The sequence below is a fragment of the Lepus europaeus genome, chromosome 1, assembly GCF_033115175.1.
Source record: "Lepus europaeus isolate LE1 chromosome 1, mLepTim1.pri, whole genome shotgun sequence".
Classification (NCBI taxonomy): domain Eukaryota; kingdom Metazoa; phylum Chordata; class Mammalia; order Lagomorpha; family Leporidae; genus Lepus; species Lepus europaeus.
Window position 1 is genome coordinate 17,367,998 of NC_084827.1, and position 25,626 is coordinate 17,393,623.

Consider the following 25,626-nt stretch of genomic DNA (forward strand, 5'->3'; position numbering starts at 1 on the left):
GCTTTCAGCCCTTCTGTTTCCCCTAAATCTGCGGTACTCTTGCTCACGTCAGCGTTGTTGTGGGACCACCTGTGACTACAAGGATTCTCCTGCTCACGTCAGCGTTGTCGTGGGACCACCTGTGACTACAAGGATTCTCCTGCTCACGTCAGCGTTGTCGTGGGACCACCTGTGACTACAAGGATACTCCTGCTCACGTCAGCGTTGTCGTGGGACCACCTGTGACTACAAGGATGCGCCTGCTCACGTCAGCGTTGTCGTGGGACCACCTGTGACTACAAGGATACTCCTGCTCACGTCAGGGTTGTCGTGGGACCACCTGTGACCACAAGGATGCGCCTGCTCACGTCAGGGTTGTTGTGGGACCACCTGTGACTACAAGGATACTCCTGCTCACGTCAGCGTTGTCGTGGGACCACCTGTGACTACAAGGATGCGCCTGCTCACGTCAGCGTTGTTGTGGGACCACCTGTGACCACAAGGATGCGCCTGCTCACGTCAGCGTTGTTGTGGGACCACCTGTGACTACAAGGATGCGCCTGCTCACGTCAGCGTTGTTGTGGGACCACCTGTGACTACAAGGATTCTCCTGCTCACGTCAGCGTTGTCGTGGGACCACCTGTGACTACAAGGATACTCCTGCTCACGTCAGGGTTGTCGTGGGACCACCTGTGACCACAAGGATTCTCCTGCTCACGTCAGCGTTGTCGTGGGACCACCTGTGACTACAAGGATGCGCCTGCTCACGTCAGCGTTGTTGTGGGACCACCTGTGACCACAAGGATTCTCCTGCTCACGTCAGCGTTGTTGTGGGACCACCTGTGACTACAAGGATGCGCCTGCTCACGTCAGCGTTGTTGTGGGACCACCTGTGACTACAAGGATTCTCCTGCTCACGTCAGCGTTGTCGTGGGACCACCTGTGACTACAAGGATACTCCTGCTCACGTCAGGGTTGTCGTGGGACCACCTGTGACCACAAGGATTCTCCTGCTCACGTCAGCGTTGTCGTGGGACCACCTGTGACCACAAGGATTCTCCTGCTCACGTCAGCGTTGTTGTGGGACCACCTGTGACTACAAGGATACTCCTGCTCACGTCAGCGTTGTTGTGGGACCACCTGTGACTACAAGGATACTCCTGCTCACGTCAGCGTTGTTGTGGGAACACCTGTGACTACAAGGATACTCCTGCTCACGTCAGCGTTGTTGTGGGAACACCTGTGACTACAAGGATTCTCCTGCTCACGTCAGCGTTGTCGTGGGACCACCTGTGACTACAAGGATACTCCTGCTCACGTCAGGGTTGTTGTGGGACCACCTGTGACTACAAGGATACTCCTGCTCACGTCAGCGTTGTCGTGGGACCACCTGTGACTACAAGGATGCGCCTGCTCACGTCAGCGTTGTCGTGGGACCACCTGTGACTACAAGGATTCTCCTGCTCACGTCAGCGTTGTTGTGGGACCACCTGTGACTACAAGGATACTCCTGCTCACGTCAGCGTTGTTGTGGGACCACCTGTGACTACAAGGATACTCCTGCTCACGTCAGCGTTGTTGTGGGAACACCTGTGACTACAAGGATACTCCTGCTCACGTCAGCGTTGTCGTGGGACCACCTGTGACTACAAGGATTCTCCTGCTCACGTCAGCGTTGTCGTGGGACCACCTGTGACCACAAGGATGTGCCTGCTCACGTCAGGGTTGTTGTGGGACCACCTGTGACTACAAGGATACTCCTGCTCACGTCAGGGTTGTCGTGGGACCACCTGTGACTACAAGGATTCTCCTGCTCACGTCAGCGTTGTTGTGGGACCACCTGTGACCACAAGGATTCTCCTGCTCACGTCAGGGTTGTTGTGGGACCACCTGTGACTACAAGGATTCTCCTGCTCACGTCAGGGTTGTTGTGGGACCACCTGTGACTACAAGGATTCTCCTGCTCACGTCAGGGTTGTTGTGGGACCACCTGTGACTACAAGGATGTGCCTGCTCACGTCAGCGTTGTTTTGGGACCACCTGTGACTACAAGGATACTCCTCGCAGGACTGGCGCTTCAGGAACCAGGTCACAGCTTTCTCCTCTCTCCCTCCCAAGGCTATTCCTCTGCTAGCCAGCGCTGAGGAAATCCACTCCTCTTTTCTGAATCATTAATGCATCAGACCCACTAAAAGTTGATAATAAAAATATAATAAAGTCAAAATGAAAGGGATCTTTAGAAAATGGTCTAAAACCAGTAAGGCCCTCGGAGCTGGAAGTAGACTCAGAGAATTGAATGAAAACATAGATGACTGAAAGAAAGACACATACACTATATACCTGGCACACAGTAAATAACTATACATTTATGGTTCTACTACATGCCTCGAGACTGGCATGCTCCTTCTCACTGAATTTTGTTTGAAGATTTATTTATTTATTTGAAAGAGTTATACAGAGAGGAGAGGCAGAGAGAGAGGCAGAGAGAGAGAGAGAGAGAGAGAGAGAGAGAGAGAGAGAGAGAGAGGTATCTTCCATCCAATGGTTCACTCCCCAAATGGACACAACACCCGGAGCTGTGCCAATCTGAAGCTAGGAGCCAGGAGCCTCCTGCTGGTCTCCCATGCAGGTACAGGGGCTCAAGGACTTGGGCCATCCTCCACTGCCTTCCCAGGCCATAGCAGAGAGCTGGATCGGAAGTGGAGCAGCCAGGTCTCGAACTGGCGCCCATATGGTATGCGAGCACTTCAGGCCAGGGCGTTAATCTGCTGTGCCTCAGCACTGGCCACTCTCATTTATTTATTTATTTGTTTTCATTTTACTTGAAAGGAAGACAGAGCTCTTCCATCTGCTGGTTAACTCCAGAAATGCTCACAACAGCCAGGGCAGGAACCTGGAACTGCTTCCAAGTCTTTCTCGTGGGTGGCAGGCACCCAAGTACTTGAGCCGTCACCTGCTGTCTCCCAGGGGAGTCCACTGGCGAAGCTGGACCTGGAAGCAGAGGAGCTGGGGCTCGCCCAGGCACTTCAGAGCAGCATCTTAGCCACTGCACCAAACACCTGCCTCTGGTTTGCATTTTTTAAAATTTTATTATTGTTGTTGTTTTAAGTTTGAAAGAAAATGGTTACTTCTTTGAGTTGAGTTTAAGATTCAATAAAACCTACTATCATATGACAGAAATGAATGGAAGGAAATACTCCAAAAATATCAATGAAGTTACCTCTGAATGGTGAGACTATAATTTTTTCCTGTTTCATACTTTTCTGAATTTTCTAAACTCCTTTATTTTCAACTCTTTATTTTGAAAAATTTTAAGCCCACAGAAAAATTTCAAGAATAGTACAACATTCATATATTCTTCACTTAGATTCATCAATTAACATTCTGTCAAATATGCTGTGTGTGTGTGTGTATGTGTGTTGTGGTATGTGAATCCCAATCTTTTCATGGAACTCTTTGAAAGTAAATCACAGGCATTCACTCTTCAAAATTTGAACTAATTTCAGCCAATATACTTAATCATTTATATAACCACTATATTATGAGGGTGCTTCAAAAGTTCATGGAAAGGCAAACACTCTCATTTTCCCCTGGCAGATAAGTTTTCAAATTCACACTGTTTCCAGTAAATGTATTATTACATTAAAGCCCCTGTAAACAAGCGGGCTGCAGATAAGAGGCTGACAAAAAGACCTTGCTGAATCTAAGCTTAGTGCACAGAGCAAAAGTATAAAGTTAAAAGGACACAGAAAATGATGAGAAATTCTGAAGACTTTTAATTCATGAGTGGCAACAATTATCAAACAGCACTGTTTGAGGGCCGGCGCTGTGGTGCCTGCAGTGCCAGCATCCCATACAGGTACTGGGTCGAGTCCTGGCTGTCCTACTTTTGATCCAGCTCTCTGCTATGGCCTGGGAAAGCAGTGGAAGATGGCCCACGTCCTTGGGCCCCTGCACCTGCGTGGGAGACCCTAGGAGGTTAACATAAATTGGAATAATTATGAAGGAAATGAGTCTGAAAGCTTGACTGAGGCTAGTGAACTAGAGGATAGAAGGTATTCGTGCGCTGTCTCTCTCTCCCTCTCTTTCTTTCTTTCTCTCTCTCTCCTCTCCCTCCCCCCCCTTCTCATGCCTTTCAAATAAAATAAAAATAAAGCAAGAAAAAATTTAAAATAGTATGTATGTTGGAAAATTTCAATACTATTGCTCAACTCTTAGAAAAACAGTAAGAGCACCAGCTTCAGGGCACCAATATGCATTCTCTTGTGTAACTACACTTTATTATGACAAGCGGAAAGCTAGAAATTCCCATACTCAAATGACAACTATCTTGGTAAGAAACTGAAGCTACCAATGAGTTATCCTAACGTAAATGCCCATGAAAGCTTACCTAAGACCCTGGGTACTGACAACTAAACAGGCTCCCCATTTTATTATAGCCTAGCTTAACTGCGTGAGCGCTTCACAAATGGTAACTGAAGAGTCAGTAGGGAGTCATGAGTGCAAAGGAAGACCAAGTGAGGTCACAGTGAGAAGATGGCCATGCAAGCCAAGGAGAGAGGCCTCAGGAGAGACCAACGCCGCTCACATGGATCCTGGTCTTCTTGCCTCCACAACGAGGAAATAAATCAGCTGCTTAAGAAACCAGTCTGTGGTATTTTGCTATGGCAGCCCAAGCATACTGACACAATGTACTTATGTGGTAGGGGCTGGTGCTGTGGTATAGCAGGTAAAGCTGCCGCCTGAGGTGCTGGCATCCCATATGAGTGCCGGTTCGAGTCCCAGCTATTCCACTTCCAATCCAGTTTCCTGCTATGGCCTGCGAAGGCAGTGGAAGGTGGTCCAGGTGCTTTGGCCCCTGCACCCATGTGGGAGACCCTGAAGAAGCTCTTGGCTCCTGGCTTTGGATTGGCCCAGCTCCAGCCATCGTGGCCATTTGTGGAGTGAACCAGTGGATGGAAGACTTTCTCTCTACCCCTGCCTCTCTGTAACTCTACCTTTCAAATAAATAAATAAATCTTTAAAAAAGATGTGGTAGTTGTTAACACCTATTTTAACAAATGAGTCACTTTCCAGTTTCTGATTAAAATGCAGTTTAAATATTTTTTAGAAAGCAAATGAGAGTATTACTAAATGAAGACTATGCTTGGGGCCGGCGCTGTGGCATAGCAGACAAAGCCTCTGCCTGCAATGCCAGCATCCCATAAGGGCACCAGTTTGAGTCCCATCTTCTCCACTTCCGATCCGGCTCTCTGCCATGGCCTGGGAAAGCAGTAGAAGACGGCCCAGGTCCTTGAGCCCCTGCATCTGTATGGGTGACCCGAAGAAGCTCTTGGCTCCTGGCTTCAGATTGGTGCAGCTCCAGCCATTGTGGCCAACTGGGGAGTGAACCAGCAAATGGAAGACTCTCTCTTTCTCTCTGCCTCTCCTTCTCTGTGTAACTCTGACTTTCAAGTAAATAAATGCATCTTTGAAGAAAAAAAAAAAGACTGTGTATCTGAGATGTTTGAGAAAAACATGATTTAACTGGAACTTATCTTGAACAATTAAGATACCAAATAAAAATTCTCATTGTTAGGAAAGAGAATTCATTTCCTCTGCTCTCAATACATTCACTTCATTGCCTACCCCACCACCATTCTCTTGACACCACACATAGACCAAACTGAGAGAAACCCCATTCAACCAACAAGTGTCAATCTCGTAATGAGTATCACTAATGCAGCCTGAACCCCAAGCAGCACTATTCAATGTAATTTACTTTGCTCGTGTTTCTATTGCTATCTGCCTGCATTCTGGCATAGCATAGTGTAACAGGCGTGACACACAGATCCATGAACTGGCGGATCGTGCGTGGAAAGTACTGCTGCAGCGGCTTATCAGAAACTGCCTGTTGTCTCCAAAGCACGCCATTTGTTAGATGGGCATTTTCCCTGATGTTTCATTTAGAAGAAAACAAAATGCAAGCTCCTAACTATGAAGGAATCTGGCTGGGTAAGCGATCCTGGAATACTCACCTAGAGCTGTAAAATCTGATCCAGACTTGAACAGAGCTGAAGCTAAGAGCTGAAACTGTAAAAGAGAAACAGGAACAGATTAGCTAATTACATGGGAGGAAAACAAAGTCTGTACCTGGGACTATTTCTGAGCAATTGCTCGGAATCAGTGGCAAGAACACCACGTCTAGACTAATGGACCAAGTCCTGCGCTCTACCCTTTTTAACACATTCTCATCTCAAAAATAAATACAAGCTATTGTAAAACACCTGATAATCTGCTGCGTAACTCAGACTCTGAGAGAAAAGCAGGTGTATAGGCTGTTTCTGTGATTCCACAATCATGCATAATTATACTGTTAACATTCAAAGCCTTTTTCAACAGAAATAATAGCCAATTCAGGTTCGTTTAAAACAGAAAATGTACCTGAACTATGACACAGTAAGACAAAATTACAGTATTCCATATGGGCACCGGCTCAAGTGCCAGCTGCTCCACTTCTGATTCAGCTCCTTGCTTACGTACCCAAGAAAGCAGGGAGGATGGCCCACGTGCTTGAGCCCCTGCACCTATACACAAGATCCGGAAGAAGCTCCTGGCTTCGGCTTGGCCCAGGTCTGGTAACTGCCGTCATTTGGGGGAGTGAACCACTGGATAGAAGACTTCTCTCTCCCTATTTCTCTAACTCTGCTTTTAAAATAAGTAAAATAAATTTTTGGGGCTGGCACTGTGGCGCAGTAGGTTAACCCTCTGCCTGCGGCAACAGCATCCCATATAGGCGCTGGTTCTAGTCCTGGCTGCTCCTCTTCCAATCCAGCTCTCTGCTATGGCCTGGGAAAGTGCTAGGGCTCCTGCACCCACATGGGAGATCGGGAAGAAGCTCCTGGCTTCGGATCAGCACAGCTCTGGACGTTGCGGCCACTGGCAGTGAACCAACGTAAGGAAGACCTTTCTCTCTGTCTCTCCCTCTCACTGCCTGTAACTACCTCTCAAATAAATAAATAAAATCCTTTAGAAAATTATTGCAATGCTGGGATTTTTAACAAATTAATAAAAATAATTTATAAAATAAAAAATAATTCATGAGAACTAATGGAATATTTATATTTACCTGAAATGAGGATGCTAGAAAAAAGGCAAAGTCAAGGAAAGAATAAGAGTAGACAAACGTGGCACTTCTCAAGGCTTTAGGAGGTGATACCATGAATTCTTCTGAAGGTATGTCATATCTTATGTTTGGAGCCGTTAAAATTTCAGGTATTGGGGGCCGGTATTGTGGTAAAGTGGGTTAAGCCATTGTTTGCAAAGCTAGCATCCCGTATCAGAGGACCAGTTCAAGTCCTGGCTGCTCCACTACTGATCCAGCTCCAGTTAATGTACTGGGAAAGCAGTGGAAAATGATCCAAGTACTTGGGTCCCTCCTACCCACATGGGAGACCTGGATGGAGTTCCAGGCTCATGGCTTTGGCCATGATCAGCTCCGACTGTTGTGGTCATTTGGAGAGTGAACCAGTGGGTTGATCCCTGTGTCTCGACTCTGTCACTCTGCCTTTCAAATAAATAAATATATCTTTTTAAATTGTTTTTTGAAGATCTATTTATTTGAAAGGCAGAGTTGCAGAGAGGCAGAGGCAGAGGCAGAGGCAAAGAGAGAGAGAGAGAGAGTCTTCCACCCACGGGTTCACTCCCCAAATGGTCAGGACAGCCACCAGGAGCCAGGAGCTTCTTCCAAGTCTCCCATGCAGGTGCAGTGGCCCAAGGCCTTGGGCATCTTCCACTGTTTCCTAGGCCATAGGAGAGAGCTGGATTGGAAGTGGAGCAGCCGGGACTCGAACTGACGCCCATATGGGATGCTGGTGTTGCAGGCAGCAGCTTTACCAGCTATTTCACGGTGCAGGCCCCAATAAATCTATCTTAAAACAAAAACAAACTTCAGCTATGGGGTAGGTGTTTGGCCTGACAGTTAAGATGCTAGTTAAGCGGCCTGCATCATCAGCTGGAATGCCTGCATTTGATTCCTGGCTCTGACTCTCAATTTCAGCTTCCTGCTAATGCAGACCTTGGCTCCGGCTTTGGCCTGGCCCATAACTGGCTGCTGTGGCCATTTAGCGAGTAAACATACCGATGGAAGATCTTTGTCATTCTGCCTTTCAAATAAGTAAATAAACTTAAAAAAATAATTTGTGAAGAATGGGAAGCTTTAACCAATTTTTAGTCTTTCAACCCATAAATGTGTTTCTCCATTATATTTATAAATAAATACAGATATAGATTTATATATAAATGTTTATATATAAATACAGAGATAGAGAGGAAGGTGGAGAGGGAGAGGAGACGGGGGGGAATGCGAGAGAGAGAGCGAGAGCGAGCAAGCGAGTATGAGCTATCGATCTTCCATCTATTGGTTCACTTCCCCAAATGTTCACAACAGCTGGGGCTGGGCCAGGCCAAAGCCAGGAGCCAGGAACTCCATCCGGGTCTCCCATGTGGGTGGCAAAGTCTTAACTACTAGGGCCATCTTCCAATGCTTTCCCAGGTACAAATGCTGGGAGCTGGAATGGAAATGAAGCAGCTGGACTTGAACCAGTGGTCATAATGATGCCAGCATACCAAGCAGCAGCTTAACCTGCTGCACCACAACACTGACCCCAACTTCATTAATTTCTTACAAAAGACTTAGACTGCACATATTTTATTTTTAAAATTTTGAACTTTTAAAAATTTATGTGAAAGGCAAAGTCACAGGGACAGAGAGAGATCTTCCATCTGATGGCTCCTTTCCAAATGAGTACAATAGCCAGTGCTGGGCAAGCCAGTAAGGAGCCTGGAAGTGGATCCAGGTCTCCCACGTGAGTGGCAGGAACCCAAGTACCTGGACTGAAACCTGCTGCCTCCCAGGGTGTGCACTAGCAAGAAGCTGGAATTAGAAGCAGAGCAGAGACGGGACAGGCACTCATGATAGAGGACACAAGCATGCCAACTAGCGTCTTAACAGCTATGGCAAACGGCCACCTCCATATGCGATCATTTTTGATGCTAACAGAAATTGCAGGTTTTAACTTTTCATTTTCTGGCTGTTCATTGCTTTCTACTGACTATGTCTTCTATAAACTTGTTAAATCCATTTATCCTCTGTAGACTTCATGAGGGCTTTCTACATATACATTCATATCATTTATAAATGCAAAGAAAGGTAATTCTTCCTTTTCCATCTAAATGCTGTTTATCTTTTCCTTATACTAGCTAGGCATCCCATACGGGTGCTGGTTCAAGTCCCAACTGCTCTACTCCTCACCCAGCTCCCTGGTAACGGCCTGGGAAAAGCAGCAGAGAATGGCCCAAGTCCTTGCACCCCTGCCACACAGGAGGGAGACCCAGAGAAGGATACTGGCTCCTGGCTTTGGCCTAGCCCAGCCCCAGCAATTGAGGCTGTCTGGGGAGTGAACCAGTGAAGGGAAGATCTCTCACTCTCTGTAACTCTTTCAAGTGAATAAATAAATAAATGAAACAACAACAAAAACTGAAGCTCTACATGCCTCACTGACAAGTACTGTCAAGTATACATGAAAATACTGGAACTGTCAGCAGGGAGTTTTTGTTTCCAAAAACAGATCATCAGAATATACTAAGTTTTGGCCGGCGCTGTGGCTTAACAGGCTAATCCTCCGCCTTGTGGCGCCGGCACACCGGGATCTAGTCCTGGTTGGGGCGCCGGATTCTGTCCCGGTTGCCCCTCTTCCAGGCCAGCTCTCTGCTATGGCCCGGGAAGGCAGTGGAGAATGGCCCAAGAGATTGGGCCCTGTACCCGCATGGGAGACCAGGAGAAGCACCTGGCTCCTGGCTTCGGATCGGTTAGATGCGCCGGCCGCAGCGGCCATTGGAGGGTGAACCAACGGCAAAAAGGAAGACCTTCCTCTCTGTCTCTCTCTCTCACTATCCACTCTGTCAAAAAAAAAAAAAAAAAAAAAAAAAAAAAGAATATACTAAGTTTTTTCCCCTGTCTCTTCCTCTCTCCAACACTGTCTTTCAAATAAACAACAAATAAATCTTAAAAGGGGGGTGCTGCCATAGTGCAGTCAGTTACGTCACTGCCTGCAATGCCAGCATCCCATATGAGCACAGTTTCAAGTCCTAGCTGCTCCACTTAACTCAGCTCCCTGACAATGTGGCTGCAACCCAAGTCCTTGGACCCCTGCTTCCCACATGAGAAACCTGAATGGAGACCCAGGCTCCTGGCTCGGACCTGGTCACTGTGGCCACGTGGGTAGTGAACAAGTGGATGGAAGATCTCCATCTCTCCCTCTCTCTGTGTAACTCTGCCTTTCAAATAAATAATAAAATAAATCTTTTAAAAAGCACTACAATAAGTTTTGAAAGCTGAGTTAGATATAGTCACTGGGCACCTCTACTGATCCAGGAATATGGCCAAGCAGGTATCCAAGTCAGTGCTGTTTGTGTGTCTGGGTAAAATTTGTGGGTTACCAATTTTCAGAAAACTTGTACCTGATCAAAAAGTTTCCACTAACTGCAGGCTAGTGCAGCCTTGACCCTGAGATAGGAAACCCCCCTGACTATCATGGGCAGGACTTCACAAGACGGCATAGTATGCCCATGAGCAATATGATCCAGCAGGTTATCAAAGAGTCTGCCACATTTGATTACATACCACGTATGGAAGAAAGCAATCTCAGAGAGTTGAATAAAAAAGCAATCAAGTTAAACACTGCAAAGGCAAACCAAACTACCCAGGAGCCGTGATCCACAAAAACAACTCATCACTCAAGATCCCCATTAAAGGAATGACTGGGAGACACACAGTGTGCCAGGTACTGCAGGGTGTTCCTGGGAAAAGCCTGCAAGGGCTGCGTGTGCCCCACCTGTCACCATGGGCTCAAATGTCAGGGTTCCTCAGGTCCTGCTTGTATCATCAGCTGACTGCTTCGTATCTTAAAAAAATAACTGCTGATGGAAATGAGTTGAACATGAAGAATAAATAAAAGTCACAAGCATTCTTAAACACTCCAGTTACAAAAACAGTGGAACAAAAAAACAGGACAACAAAGCAGAACACAGCGAAGGCCCAGGACCACATGTGAGCCACTACCACGTGCGATGAGCAGAGGCGGGTGGTGGCTGACCCAGGACAGCTGCGCTCTGCTCTCCGTGCTGCCTCTCTCCTGCCCCAGAGCGCTTTATGGAGCTGCAGTGTCCCCCTGCACAGGAGCACACAGGCCACACTACAAGTATTGCAATTCACACATCCGAGTGCACTCCTGTATGCTTAAAAGATAGGAAAAGGAGAAGGGGCAATGGGATTAGCCCCTTTCACACTTGGGAGTGCTGGTTCAAGTTCCATTAGCTGCCTGCTAATGTGGCTGGAAGAACAACAGCAAATGGCCCAAGTGCTTGGGTCCCTGCTGCTCACACGGGAGACCCAGACGGAGTTGTGAGCTCTTGGCTTTGGCCTGGCTCAGCCCCAGCTGTTACGGCCATTTGAGGAGTAAACTCATGAATGGAGCAGCTCTTTCACTCTCTACCATTTTACCTTTTGAATAAATAAAATAAATTTTTTGTTTTTTTAAGAAAAAGAATGTTTTCCATTTTCTATTACGTATGAGCAGATGACAGAATCTTAGGTGAGGACATAACTTTGAATGTTTCTGAGGTAATTCTGATGTTGACACACACACTGTTTTTACTAACTTCAATTAGCACTAAACAATACTTGATAGATTAAGCTTTTATGCAATGAAATGGAAGTATGTGGCATACAAAATCATAAAGTGACACTACTTAAAAAAAGAAAAATAGAAATCAGCTATCAAAATTTTAAGAACTGCTTAGATTGAACTTGAGATAACTCCATGTACTGATTTTCCCTATTAGCTTAGCTTTAAGAACTGTCTATTGGAGCTGGCACTGTGGAATAGAGGGTAAAGCTGCCGCCTGCAGTGCCGGCACCCCATATGGACACCAGTTTGAGACCTGGCTGCTCCACTTCCAAGCCAGTTCTCTGCTATGGCCTGGGAAAGCACTGGAAGGTGGCCCAAGTCCTTGGGCCCCTGCACCCATTGTGGGAGACCCGGAAGAAGCTCTTGGCTCCTGGCTTTCGATCGGCACAGCTCCAGCCATTGCAGCCAATTGGGGAATGAACCAGCAGATGGAAGACCTCTCTCTCTCTCTGTAACTCTTTCAAATAAATAAATATTTTTAAAAACTGCCTATTTTCATTGGCTTACTTTAGCTCACACAGTTAAAATTATTTACTTTGAAGTATTTCACTTTGGTTTTGCTTTTAAAATTAGAGAAAAATTATTCTTCCCAGTTATAGCCATTTTATATGCAACATAGAAAAAATATAAGGAAATCTATATAAAAGTCTCCAAATGCATGATCTAACAAAATTATCATTAATGGACTTTCCACCTATGTATAGTTATAAGTGATAACAGATTGAAGCCGTCTTTCACTTGGCAAAACTATGAGAACTTCCTCTATTTCTAACAGTACCACAGAAAGACAACTATCCCCCTTCAAAGGGTTCTAAAGTGAGTTCTGCTGATTATCTAATGAAGGGCTGTAATCAATATTGAGTGACAAAAATAGAACTTATTTTCACAGCAGGAAACTATCAAAGAGTAACTCTGGTGCTGTGGACATGCAGACTCTACTGGATGAAAGTACAGTGACTCTCAAAGTAATCCGCCATTAAACTGGAAACCTGTGCCAATGCTGAAGCGTGATACTGCCATTACAAAGTCAAAGCAAGCAACAGTTCACAGGGAAAGACACATAGGGATAGAACTACATATAATTAGCACCAGTTTTCACAGTGGAAGGTCAAAAGGATTACAGTTTAGGTACTTCTTGATGTATAAGAATGTCTGGCAAAAGCAAAAGAAATGGCCGAAGAATGACAAAATCTCAGAAGCTGGTGGAAAGAAAGGCTGTAAAGTTATGAAACACATTGCAGATATGTTCATACACTGTAGATAAGCAAATAGGCCCATAAGAATATGAAATTTTTAGGAACTGTTGCTTCTATCCCATGTTACATAACAAAACAATGAAGTCATGATCAGCTACTCAGTTCTTCAGCTTAGGATCTATTGATAAATAAATCTAGTGACTTCTAGTCAAGCAATACTGATAAAACATTCATATAACTAAACAATATTTACAGAAGCAAGAATTCTACTTCCACCAACCTCTCATTTTCTCCCTAAAGAAAAAGAGAGTTTTATTTTCTCTCTTGAGGGATCATGACCCATGACAAAAAATTTATAATAAACTATTACATAATCATTAAGTAAAAGAACCAGGGGCTGGTGCTGTGGCACAGTGGGTTAAGCATCTGCCTATGGTTCCAGCATCCCATATGGGTGCCGGTTCGAGTCTCAGCTGCTCCACTTTTTTTTTTTTTTTTGACAGGCAGAGTTAGACAGTGAGAGAAAGAGACAGAGAGAAAGGTCTTCCCTCCGTTGGTTCACCCCTCAAATGGCCGCTAAAGCCGGCGCTGTGCCAATCTGAAGCCAGGAGCCAGGAGCTTCTTCCTGGTCTCCCATGCAGGTGCAGGGGCCCAAGCACTTGGGCCATCCTCCACTGCCCTCCCAGGCCACAGCGAGAGCTGGACTGGAAGAGGAGCAACCGGGACTAGAACCCGGAGCCAATATGGGATGCCGGCGCCACAGGCGGAGGATTAACCAAGTGAGCTACGGCACCGGCCCTCAGCTGCTCCACTTCTGATCCAGCTCTCTGCTGTGGCCTGGGAAAGCAGTGGAGGATGGCCCAAGTGCTTGGGCCCCTGCACCCACGTGGGAGACCGGAAGAAGCTTCTAGTTTTGGACTGGCTCAGCTCCGGCCACTGCTGCCACTGTAACTATGCTCTCTGCGTCTCCCTCTACCTGTAACTATGCTCTCTGCGTCTCCCTCTGCCTGTGACTATGCTCTCTGCGTCTCCCTCTGCCTGTGACTATGCTCTCCGCGTCTCCCTCTGCCTGTGACTATGCTCTCCGCGTCTCCCTCTGCCTGTGACTATGCTCTCCGTGTCTCCCTCTGCCTGTGACTATGCTATCTCAAGTGAATAAATCAATCTTACAAAAAAAGTGAAAGAACTAAGGAACTGTGGAAGAAGGGTAAACATGTCTGTTTCCTCCCCAAATTCAAACCTAATGTCTAAGTCAAAACTTTATACCTCAGAATCCTTTTCTGAATGGATCTGCTTTTATGCGACTTGAGTCATATATTACCACCCGAAAAGTTGCCTGTTCAATTTTGATTTCAGCTTGTTTGGGCCATGTTTAAAGATTGTGTCATCAAGCCTTCTTCATTTTATTTTAAATACTCAAGAGCAAAAGCAGCAAACACAAAGACTTTTCAAAAAACTCAATTTCTGAAGTGTAATTACCACCGTTCTTTACCTCTTTCGTCTCTTCAGGGTCTGAATGATCCACAGTTATATAAAGATCGTTCTGTAAATATTTCAGTGCACTCAAGGGATCCATTTGAGCCTTTTCTTCAAATCTGGAAAGGAATAAAAGTTGTGTTGAATTATAAGAACTCATCAGGAACGTCTTTCAGACCTCCAGTGAAATATACTGTGTATGAGGAGTTACTCTTTTCTAAAAAACTTGTGTTTGGGAAACCACAGTAACAACCCAGCCATGTAGATGGTGTAGATGTAGACACCTGGAGATGGAAAGGCAATGCAGGTGGCCTTGGGCAGCTGTGGGTAAGAGCATGCCTACTCTTCTCTCACTAACTACAAAACACAGTGAATGTGTTAAATAATTTACATAAGAGAACAGCAAAAAAGCCCAGTGTTCCATCAAAACCAAACAGAAGGAATAAAAATACCAGCCTCTACCCAGTGGAGACGCTTAGCAGATACTTCAGAAATGGATATAAGTAGGATCCCTTTTTTCATGAGTATCATTAACATTGACCAGGCATTTCTTTTTCTTCACTGGAAAGGTGGCGAGAGAGAGAGAGAGAGAGAGAGAGATCTCCCATCTTATGGTTCACTCCCCAAATGCCTACAACAGCAGGGGCTGCGACAAGTCAAAACTAGGAGCTGAGGATACATCCCAGTTGCCCAAGTACTTGAGTTACAACTAGCTACCTCCCAGGGGGCATAACAGCAGGAAGCTGGAACTGGAAACACAGCCAGAACTCCAACCCAGGAACTCTTAGATGGGATGCAGGCATATCAGTGGTATCTAAACAGTGTTTCCAAAGGCCTGCCCCTTTACCGTTTAAAAAATAAGTGAGAAATTGTGGACCAAAGACTGAATATGGCTAAGGTAAGAGCTAGCAAGTGGCAAAAGCAGAATAAACATGGGATCTATTTGATCCCAAAGCTGAAAAGGAAACAATGAGTTCTCTTAAAACAGAAAAAAGATTTGGATCTATTTATCTCCCTAAAGATGATAATGTACATTTATCATAGCATAATTATATAAGGATTTATTTCTCACAAATTTTCCTGTTTTTCAAAACATTACACAAAGAAAAGAAACTCATTTAATTTCCTTTGGGTAAAGAAAATGGTGACGAGCCTTTCACAACAGCGTTCAGATAGGCGGCATCCTTGGTGATGCAGCATCCGTACTTCAGGCAGGGACAACGATTAGCAAAATATCACAGCTCTCTTCTACCAGGCAGCACCTTGAGAGTGACTGCGATTCTTATAGCCCTCAGATGAGAACCCCTAGTACAGAGGTCATGTTACTCTACCCTCTTGTCCACAAAAGATTAGAACAGTGTTTTGGCACCTGAGCCAAAGGCAATCGTCCTGATCAGCAGTTTATAAAATGGCTTGGCAGTGTTCTTCCCAGTAGGGACACTCTCTCCAGGGAATCCTCTCAGAGAATCTGAAGGTGACATATACAAGGACACATAAAAGGCAGACAAAAATAGATAGGTAGTAAGCAGAAGCCACGACATGGCAGAATCTGTGTATCTATCTATGCCATGAGGCTGAGGGTAAAAAAACTCAGGATAATAGTATAGGAAAGCAGAGAGAGAGAGGTACAAAGAAAAGCCTCTACAATAGTTCTTAGCTATTCAGATGTTGAGAAAGTGCTTTAAATTCTTGAATATTCTCATGAAGAAATGTTTTCAGGGGTGGGATTTGGCACAGGGGTAAGATGCCTCTTCAGACACCCATATTCCGTATCAGACTGCCCAGTTCGAGTTCCAGTACTTCTGATCCAGTGTCTAGCTAACGCGCATCCTCAGAGGCGGAGTGACTTGGGTCCCCATCATCCACGTGAAGACCTGGATTGAGTTCTAAGCTCTTGGGTTTGGCCTGGCGTAGACTGCAGACACTTACAGAGGGAGAAACAGACAGACAGACAGATCTTTCATCTGCTGGTTCAAACCCAGATACCCACAAAAGCTGGGGCTGAGCCAAGCCAAAGCCAGAAGCTAGGAACTCTCTCTGGGTCTCCTACATGGGTAGCAGAACTCGAGTACTTGAATTCCTCACCTACTGCCTCTCGGGCACATCGGCAGGAAGTTGGATAGTAAGTGGAGGTGGGACTCCATCAAACCTGGGCACTCTCATGGGATGCGGACATCCCGCAAATGCCTGCCTCTGTCTTTTCTCTTAAAAACAGTTTAACATGAAGTAATATATTATGGAATGAAATTTAAGCAATATAAACATTGGTAGAAGGTACAGCAAAGCTTCAATCTTGTTTTAACAGAGTTTATCCTTTGCCATTCAGACAACGTGAAGATGAAGACCTTCCCCCTCACAGACTCCATAACAAATACAGTTATTATTCACACTTAACGTCCCATACTAGCTTCTGCATTAATTTATCTTTTAAGCACAACATGCGAAAGCCAAGAAAGGAACAAGAAGTAAATACATTATAGGAAAATCTAATTCATACATAGATTTTTGTGTACTCACATTCTACACAAAATATGCAAGCATATATATATAAATATATACATATGCATATTTGTACATGTGCATACATACACACACATATGGTGATCTTTTGGTCAGCCTTAGAGAGAGAATACTCAGGAACAAACCCATGTTCTGTCACTTACAGTTATATGACTTTCATGATGAGTTATATAATAAGTTTCAAAATATGTTTTCTTCTTTTATAAAATTATGATAATTATAATACTTAGGTCATTAACTTATGAAAATAATATGCAGGATCTAGCACATAATTAATTGTTCGATAAATGATAGCTATGCCATCCTTAAAGGCTAACCTTCTCCTTCAAAACTACAAATTTTTATTACCCTTTAATACTATCCGTAACCAAAAGACAAACGACTTATCTACATTTTAGTAGTTTAACAGCTGTTAAAGCTGAATTGCAAACATGAAATATATATGAAAATGTTTGATTACATGATTCTGTAATTAAATGCAAGGGTAATGGTGTGAAACTATAATCATATTTTGAAGTTGTATTGTGGAGCAACAAATTATAATTACATTCTATAGTCAATCAGATTACCACATTTACTAGTAATATAATTACCATCATCAGGTCAGGCCTGTGTTAACACTCTAGAATTGATCAAGTTTGTAGCATCAAGGCGGCATGTCCACCCATACAGAATTTTTTTTTTCTGTATTTGGAAATTTTTAGCATCATCATCTATCTTCACTTTTGGTGTCTCTTTTGGAATAGGAAATAATAAAGCAGCAGAATAACAGGGCATTCACAAAATTCATGATCTTTGCAATATTAAAGTTGTCTCATTATTAAATTTGAAAAGAGAAAAGTTGAATCTAGAAGACCAATAATAGCTGATAAACATTTTAATTAAAAATTTTCATTGAATTATTTTTATACCTGTGTTTTCTTATGAGGTACTTGCAATGTCTCAGTAAGTAATCTTTTGAAGGCCTACACAACTTCAGCGACCAGAAGTCATCTAATCTCATCTTTGGAGAGCAAGATTTTCCTGGATTCCCACCAAATAAATAATGAACCTATAATAAATAAAACAAACCAGATTTTCAAAAATACATGCACATTAAAGAAACTACAGAAGCGAGAGTAAGATTTATTTTGGAAGCGGGATCTACAGTTAACTTTATTATCCCAATCCATATTTTAGAAAGAAGTACTGCATTTTTACCAAAGGCTTCTCTCTTGGTTTTCCTTGAGTTTCCTTTTTACTTTAAAGCACTATAGTTACTTCAATTACATTTTATGCTAAAATGAATTCTATTGCCAAAATTACTATGATAGTGGCAGAGAGACAACAAAAACAGTGATAGGAAGAAGCTAACCCAAAGTATAGCTTGCTTAAGATAAGCAGTGATGGGGATTATCCAGTTAATCAAATGTTGATCATAATAAAAAGTGGTAACGTGTATTCGGGGATTCTTTCAGACGTAGGCTGTGGAAAGCATACAGGCCAATGCAGTCAGGATACCTTGTGTAACTCATCATATACAAGCTGATGGGCAAATCTTGGACATGGTTCTTCCTCCTGAAGACTTTTACTTGGATTTTCCTTTGCAGCTTGATCATTCTTATAGACACAAGACCTGCAAGACACTGTTTTTTAAGACATTCTATCCCAGAAAATTAACAGCAGACAATGTTAATTCAACTATAGCAAGGAAACTAACTGTATGTCCAATTAACAACAGAAAAAAAATGATAAATTTATTCCCATCAAATCCTACAATTCAGTCACTTTCAGAAAATACTCTGAATTAGTTAGGACTGCGTTCTGGAGTATTTCAGTGTCCTTTAAGACCAACCTGCCTTGTGATATGAAATGAACAATACCTAAGATGACTCAGACTAAAGGTTAAGAGATGCAGTCAGGTCTGCTCATAACACAAAGACTCACAGATTCATTTTACACTAACAGCAAGTGTCCAAAGGGAAAATAATCCATTCCTTAGGTGCTGAGCACTACTACTGCTTAGTGAATGGACTTCTTGAAGTGTCTCTCTCTGTGGAATAGTCACTTACAGAGCAATCACAGAGTGTTAGAACTGGAATCTCTCCGTCAGTGTTTCTAAAAGCAAAATGTGCAGCACTACGGCTGTGAGATCACAGGTGACAAACGGGTCCTAGTTTGGAGATGTTAAGTAGTTAACAGCCCCATTCTGCTTTAGTTATACTTTTCCATTCTATAAAAACAAACAAACCCTCCCTGCCCCCCCCCAAAAAAAACACTGTCCTCAAGTTCACACATCTATTTGATAGCAGAACCTAGACTAAAATACAATTCTTCCAACTTTCAGACCAGAAACCATTAAATAACTGAACAAGACAACAGTAAAATTCATTCACTGAACATTGTTCTATACACAGGGATTGAAATTTTTTTAATACTGACCCATAAATGTATAATGTTGCAAATCAATATTAGTTTCTCATTTCTTTTTTCTTTCGAAAGAGCCATTAGCCTCAAATAAATGGTACACTGGGCAAGACAGACAAAAGAAGCTTACCAACTATTTCTCACAATGTCATAAATCCAGAATGAATTTCTGACATTCTCTTCCCTCTTTTCCTTGTCTTTGCTGAGTCCAGATAAGACATGTATTTCATTCAGTTCTGGATCAATGGTTGCTCTCTGTGTGAATCCTGTCATTGGAACTAAAATTGAAGGAAAAATAAATGACCTTACTCATATTAGATAGCACATTAGAACCTACACTTGAGAAAATTACATATGCTTATCATACTCCATGTTCACATTCACAATACTTATCTTCTAACAACATTAAACAATGAACAACTGTCTAACGCCTTCTCTCTGCTCTAGAACGTAAACTCCACAAGAGCAGAGGTGGTTCTGATCACCATTTTGTCCCCAGTGCCTAGAATACTGTCTGGGATATTAAAAAAGCATTGTTCTCAAGTTCACACATCTACCTGATAGCAGAACCTAGACTAAAATACAATTCTCGTGACTTCCAGCCAGAATCCATTAATTGACTGAACAAGACAACTTCTTTTTGAAAGAAAAGATGAATGTCAATGAGCAGGTTTGGAGCTAGAGGAAGGAAAGAGGTATAATGCAATTATTTTTATGAAGTAAAAGAATTAGGTAGAAAAGTGTAATGCTTTAATTAACTTATTATCTGGGCCAGCTCTAATTTAATAATAAAATATTCAATTCTTGACCTGAAAAGGCAAATTTTGACAAAAAGTAACACACAGGTTTGTTTGATAAAGTCAAAACCACTTAAAATATCTGTCCATGATAAACAATAATTTCCAAAAATAAAGAAAACACGACATTTTATTTTCCTGAGTAGCTTGAATGCCCCAAAGTTAATAAGGCTTTATTTTTCTAAGAAATTCATTAAATAAGTGACACCACTCTACATTATCTAGTAATTTGTAGGACATTGATATACACATATAAATTTTTCTTTATTATTTGGAAATAAATTTAATTTTATATACAGAAAGCGCATCTCATAGACTCAGTTGCTTCACAGCATAATGCCACAATCGAAGACAATGGCACTGCCTCAAGATTGACATCTGTTTTACCTATGAAGAAATGACCACACTCTCAAAGCTAAATAAGCGTAAAACTGAAGAAAACTTTTAAATCAACCTAGGACACTATGGCAGAAGATGCTAGTCAATACAGATCTTGATTTTTCTTTTTCTACTTTTGCAAGGCCAAAGCATCCAATAATTACTTTTTCCTAGTTTATCTTAAATTCATGTTTCCTCTTACATCCTATTCAATAAATTTAGAAAACTTCAAAGGTTATCCAAATCATTCCATAGAACAAATAACTAAAGTATGTGTATAAGCAAAACATAATATATAATTTGCATGCATAAATACACAATACATATATCAACCTAATCTTAATAATCTAGAAGTTATGTGAAATGTAATATTTTCTTAATAACCTTTAGTAAATTCTCTTTTCAAAAACTGCTTTTAGGACCAGTGCTGTAGCGTAGTAGGCTAAGCCTCCGCCTTCCGCTCTGGCATCCCATATGGGTGCCAGTTTGTATACTAGCTACTCCATTTCTGATCCAGCTCTCTGTTGTGGCCTGGGAAAGCAGAGGAAGATGACCTAAGTGCCTGGGCCCCTGCACCCATGTGGGAGACCTGGAAGAAGCTCCTGGCTTTGTATTGGCTCAGCTCTGTCCCTTGCAGCCATGTTGGGAGTGAAACAGTGGATGGAAGACCTTTCTCTCTGTCTTTCCTTCAGTAACTCTACCTCTTGAATACATACATACAAATCTTTAAAAAAATAAAAGGCCGGCGCTGTGGCTCACTAGGCTAATCCTCCGCCTGCAGCGCCAGCACACCGGGTTCTAGTCCCAGTTGGGGAGCCAGATTCTGTCCCGGTTGCTCCTCTTCCAGTCCAGCTCTCAGCTGTGGCCCAGGAGGGCAGTGGAGGATGGCCCAAGTGCTTGGGCCCTGCACCTACATGGGAGACCAGGAGGAAGCACCTGGCTCCTGGCTTCGGATTGGCGCAGCGTGCCTGCCGTAGCGGCCATATGGGGGGTGAACCGACATAAGGAAGACCTTTCTCTCTCTAACTCTGCCTGTCAAAAAAAAAAAAAAGATTAAAAAAAAAAGTTGGGAGGACTATGAAAATGTAACCAGGTATAAAATAACATAAGCCAACAACTTTTACCACTTAAATAAATGTAAAGCCAGGAAGCTGACGCTTCAGAGTGAACTTGAACTGCTGGCTTCCTGCTCACCCATGTCCAAGGCATAAATTGCCTCGTTCTGTACTGCAGCCTGTGTGGCAGAGCAGGATGACCTGGTCAGGCTGGCTCTAATCTTACCACCATCTGTACACCGCAAAGAGCACCAGGACTTGGCGCCTGGCACCAGGGACCTACAGCTGTTCTGTGATTTCACCACACCAGCACCCCCTTCCTTGTAGCCCCTTGATAAGCCCCAAGACTCTCAGCCAGCAAAGTAGCAGTGCTGGACACCCTGATGCCATCCATGATCATCTGTCAACAGATTAAATGCTCTGTTTCACCCCAAAACCTTGTCCTCATTATTTTTATTTGGAACCAGGGACAGAGACCAAGACTTTGGTAACAAAATGATGCTAAAGGGTGATTCAAGATGGCTAAATAGTGAGAAACTGCTAGAAGTGAACCAATGGTGTATTTTCCTAAGAACTTAGCTTAGGCTAAGTAGAGCCATGATGCCAGGGCCTAGTCCCCCAGCTGCAAAGGGGCTTGAAAAAATAATAGGTCAACTGACAAGTTTGCTTAGTAGAGATAAGTAGAATAGGTTCTTGTCTTTATGCAAGAATTCAGACATGAGATCGAGCAGCAGAGTAGCAAATTTAATGGGGTAGGGACCTCTCCGTACAGAATCTGAGAGTGCAAAGTTCACATTCAGACTGGGGTTTCTAAGGGAATGGGGTCCAGTTCTTCCTGCCATTTCTCCTTCCCTTCCTCCCTCTTTTCTTGGACAAAGGATCTGCTGGGTGTGAATTAGGTAGATCTCTTCCCAAGGTCTTGCTACCTAGTGCTACCACTGGATAGCTGCACCTGGCACCAGGTGGAAGTGATTCTCCTTTGGTGATGGTGGGGGAGGTCTTTCCTTGGGGGCAAAGGCTACTGGGTATGGGCACAACTTTGCAGTGTAGAATGTCACATTCCTTTCTGAAGAAAGTTTTTGTTTTCCTCAGGCCCCACATGTAACCTATCCCTCCCCCATCCTACCTGCCCAGCAACACCCAAAACCATTGTCTCCCACTGCCCTTGCTCTAGGCATCATATTGCATTTAGACTGTGACTCCTAAGGTGCTCAACCAATGAGGAACCGGGGGAGGGACCCCTGCCTAGCAGGCTTAAAAGGAACTGGATGTATAAGGGAGGGGCCAGTTTCCACCGCCGGACACCACTCTGGAGACTGAGTTAGCAAACGCCTCCTTTCTGCTTCCTTTCCGTTTCTGAGTCCATCCTTTGGTTAGGTGGTCTCAGGGGGTACTTATTTTTCCACAGAAGCTACACTACCCTCATCCACAGAATGACAGCAGAAAAGCAAAGCAAGGACTGTGTTCCCAAGGAATGGACAGAAATTTCAGTGGAGAATGGACAGAGACTCTGCAGCCCAGGAAGTGCGAGCCATGTCTGCCTCTACCTAAGTGGCTCCTGGCTCAGTAGCACCATCTTGCCAAGGTAATGTGAGAGGCTGCCGCAGACCCCACCACTGGTGGCTGTGACTGATGGCCATTTCAGAGTGCCCATTGGCTTCACGTCCAGCCTGGGGACTGCCAGGGGTCTGTGGCACTACTTCGTTCCTTCCCCCAGCAAAGCACCAGACTCAATGTGCTGTGATGGAGTTGCAGCTGCACTCTGTCCTGACCCAGGGACTAGCAGCCAGACGCTGCCAGGATCAGGGACAGAGCAGAGAGCAGACCCCCTGCACCTGTGACAGTGGGAGTTCTGGGCACAGGCCAGAGAGGGCTGCAGGTTGAGGTTGGGTTCCCAGGTACTCCCCACGTCTGACTACAGACTTGGCACTCCCGCCATGCTGGGGATGGATCTCACTGAGGGGTTGGGAGACATACTGCAGAGTGAGTCTGTGCTCTGGATGCCACAGGTACCTCAGTCGTGTGAGGGCCACTGTGAGTTCACTCTAGGCTGTGAATCACTTGGCTCACCCAAGTGCACAGAGAAAGACTGGGACTGCAAACACGCTAGCTGGCTCCAACATCCCCTTCACCATGCTCATCTAGGGTGTAACTCTGGACTCTTACTCCAACCACAAACCATGGCCAGAGCTCCCTGGCCAAACACCTGGAACTCAAGTGTAGCTTTAAGCACTCCACTAAGCCACAGAGGCACATTTCCAGGAATAAATCAAAAAAGAATTAAATCAAAAAAGGAGAAAAAAAATTCGTCCAGAAGTCATAGCAGAGATTGCTCCAGATGTGAAAAAAAAAGAACATAGATGAGGCGGTGCTGTGCCACAGCGGGTTAACGCCCTGGCCTGAAGCACTGGCATCCCATAGGGGCGCCGGTACGAGACCCGGCTGCTCCACTTCCGATCCAGCTCTCTGCTATGGCCTGGGAAAGCAGTGGAAGATGGCCCAGGTCCTTTTGCCCCTGCACCCACGTGGGTGACCCAGAAGAAGCTCCTGGCTCCTGGCTTCAGATCAGCTCAGCTCCAGCCGTTGCAGCCAATTGGGGAGTGAGCCATAGGATGGAAGACCTCTCTCTCTCTGTGTAACTCTGACTTTAAAATAAATAAATCAATTTTTGTTTTTAAAGAACATAGAAAACATGACCAAGGAAGGCAATATGACTCACCAAAAGCAGCACATACATTAATACTGGGCTGAGGAGAAGAGAGAATAGCAAAATGCATGAAAAAGAAGTCAAAGAATGATTGCAAGATCACTCAAAAACAGAGAAACAGTTTATATGAAAGAGGAAATCAGGACATGACATGGGTGAGAAATTCTGCAAAGAGACAGAGATGTTGAAAACAAACAAACAAATATTAGAAATTAAGTATATGGGGCCAGCGCTGTGCCATAGCTGATAAAGCCACCACCTGAAGTGCCAGCATCCTATATGGGCTTCGGTTCGAGTCCTGGCTGCTCCATTTCCAATCTAGCTCTCTGCTACGGCCTGGGAAAGCAGTGAACATGGCCCAAGTGCTTGGGCCCCTGCACCTGCATGAGAGACCCAGAGGAGGCTCCTGGCTCCTGGCTTCGGATGGGTGCAGCTCCGGCCACTGCAGCCATCTGGAGAGTGATCCAGCAGACGGAAGACCATTCTCTCTTTGCCTCTCCTTCTTTCTCTGTGTAATTCTGACTTTCAAATAAAAAATAAGTAAATCTTAAAAAAAAAAAAAAGAAATGAAGTATATAAGAAGTCAAATAAGGGTTGGTGCTATGGTATAGTACGTAAAACTGCCACCTGCAGTGCTGGCATCCCATATGGGTGCTGGTTCGAGTTCTGGCTGCTCCACTTCCAATCTAGCTCCCTTCCAATGCACCTGGGAAAGCAGAAGATGGCCCAATACCTTAGGCCCCTGCACCAGTGTGGCAGACCCAGAAAAAGCTCTTGCCATTGGATTTGCCCAGCTCTAGCTATTGTGGCCCTTTAGGGAGTGAACCAGCAGATGGAAGATCTCTCTCTCTACCTCTCTGTAACTCTGCCTTTTAAAAAAAAAAAAAAAGGAGATTCGGGGCTGGCGCTGTGGCGCAGCGTGTTAACGCCCCGGCCTGAAATGCCAGCATCCCATATGGGCGCCGGTTCTAGTCCTGGCTGCTCCTCTTCTGATCCAGCTCTCTGCTATAGCCTAGGATAGCAGTGGAGGATGGCCCAAGTCCTTGGGCCTCTGCACCCATGTGGGAGACCCGGGGCAGCTCCTGGCTTCAGATCGGTGCAGCTCCGGCCATTGCAGCTATCTGGGGAGTGAACCAGCGGATGGAAGATCTCTCTCTCTGTCTCTACCTCTCTCTGTAACTCTGCCTGTCAAATAAATAAAATAAATCTTAAAAAAAAAAAAAAAAAGGAGATTCAAAACAAACAATAGGAATATTTATGAAAAAAATTACGGGACTAAATCATTATTTATCAATAATAACCCTGATGTAAATGGACTAAATTCCCCAATTAAAATATACAGACTGACTGAATAGATTAAAAGAAAAAAGACATCTATACACT

General features: G+C 44.2%; 1 protein-coding gene across 4 annotated transcripts in view; it reads right to left on the bottom strand.

The window, feature by feature from the left end:
* MKLN1 (muskelin 1) overlaps window positions 1–25,626 on the bottom strand; it is a 361,241-nt gene that overhangs the window by 9,193 nt on the left and 326,422 nt on the right. For all 4 annotated transcript variants that reach the window (XM_062199265.1, XM_062199202.1, XM_062199325.1 and 1 more), the window contains 5 exons: window positions 19,437–19,584; window positions 18,401–18,515; window positions 17,812–17,951; window positions 14,397–14,499; window positions 5,997–6,051 (listed from right to left, as the gene is read on the bottom strand). In XM_062199265.1, coding sequence (XP_062055249.1) covers window positions 5,997–6,051; window positions 14,397–14,499; window positions 17,812–17,951; window positions 18,401–18,515; window positions 19,437–19,584 — 561 coding nt within the window. The remainder of the gene's footprint in view (window positions 1–5,996; window positions 6,052–14,396; window positions 14,500–17,811; window positions 17,952–18,400; window positions 18,516–19,436; window positions 19,585–25,626) is intronic.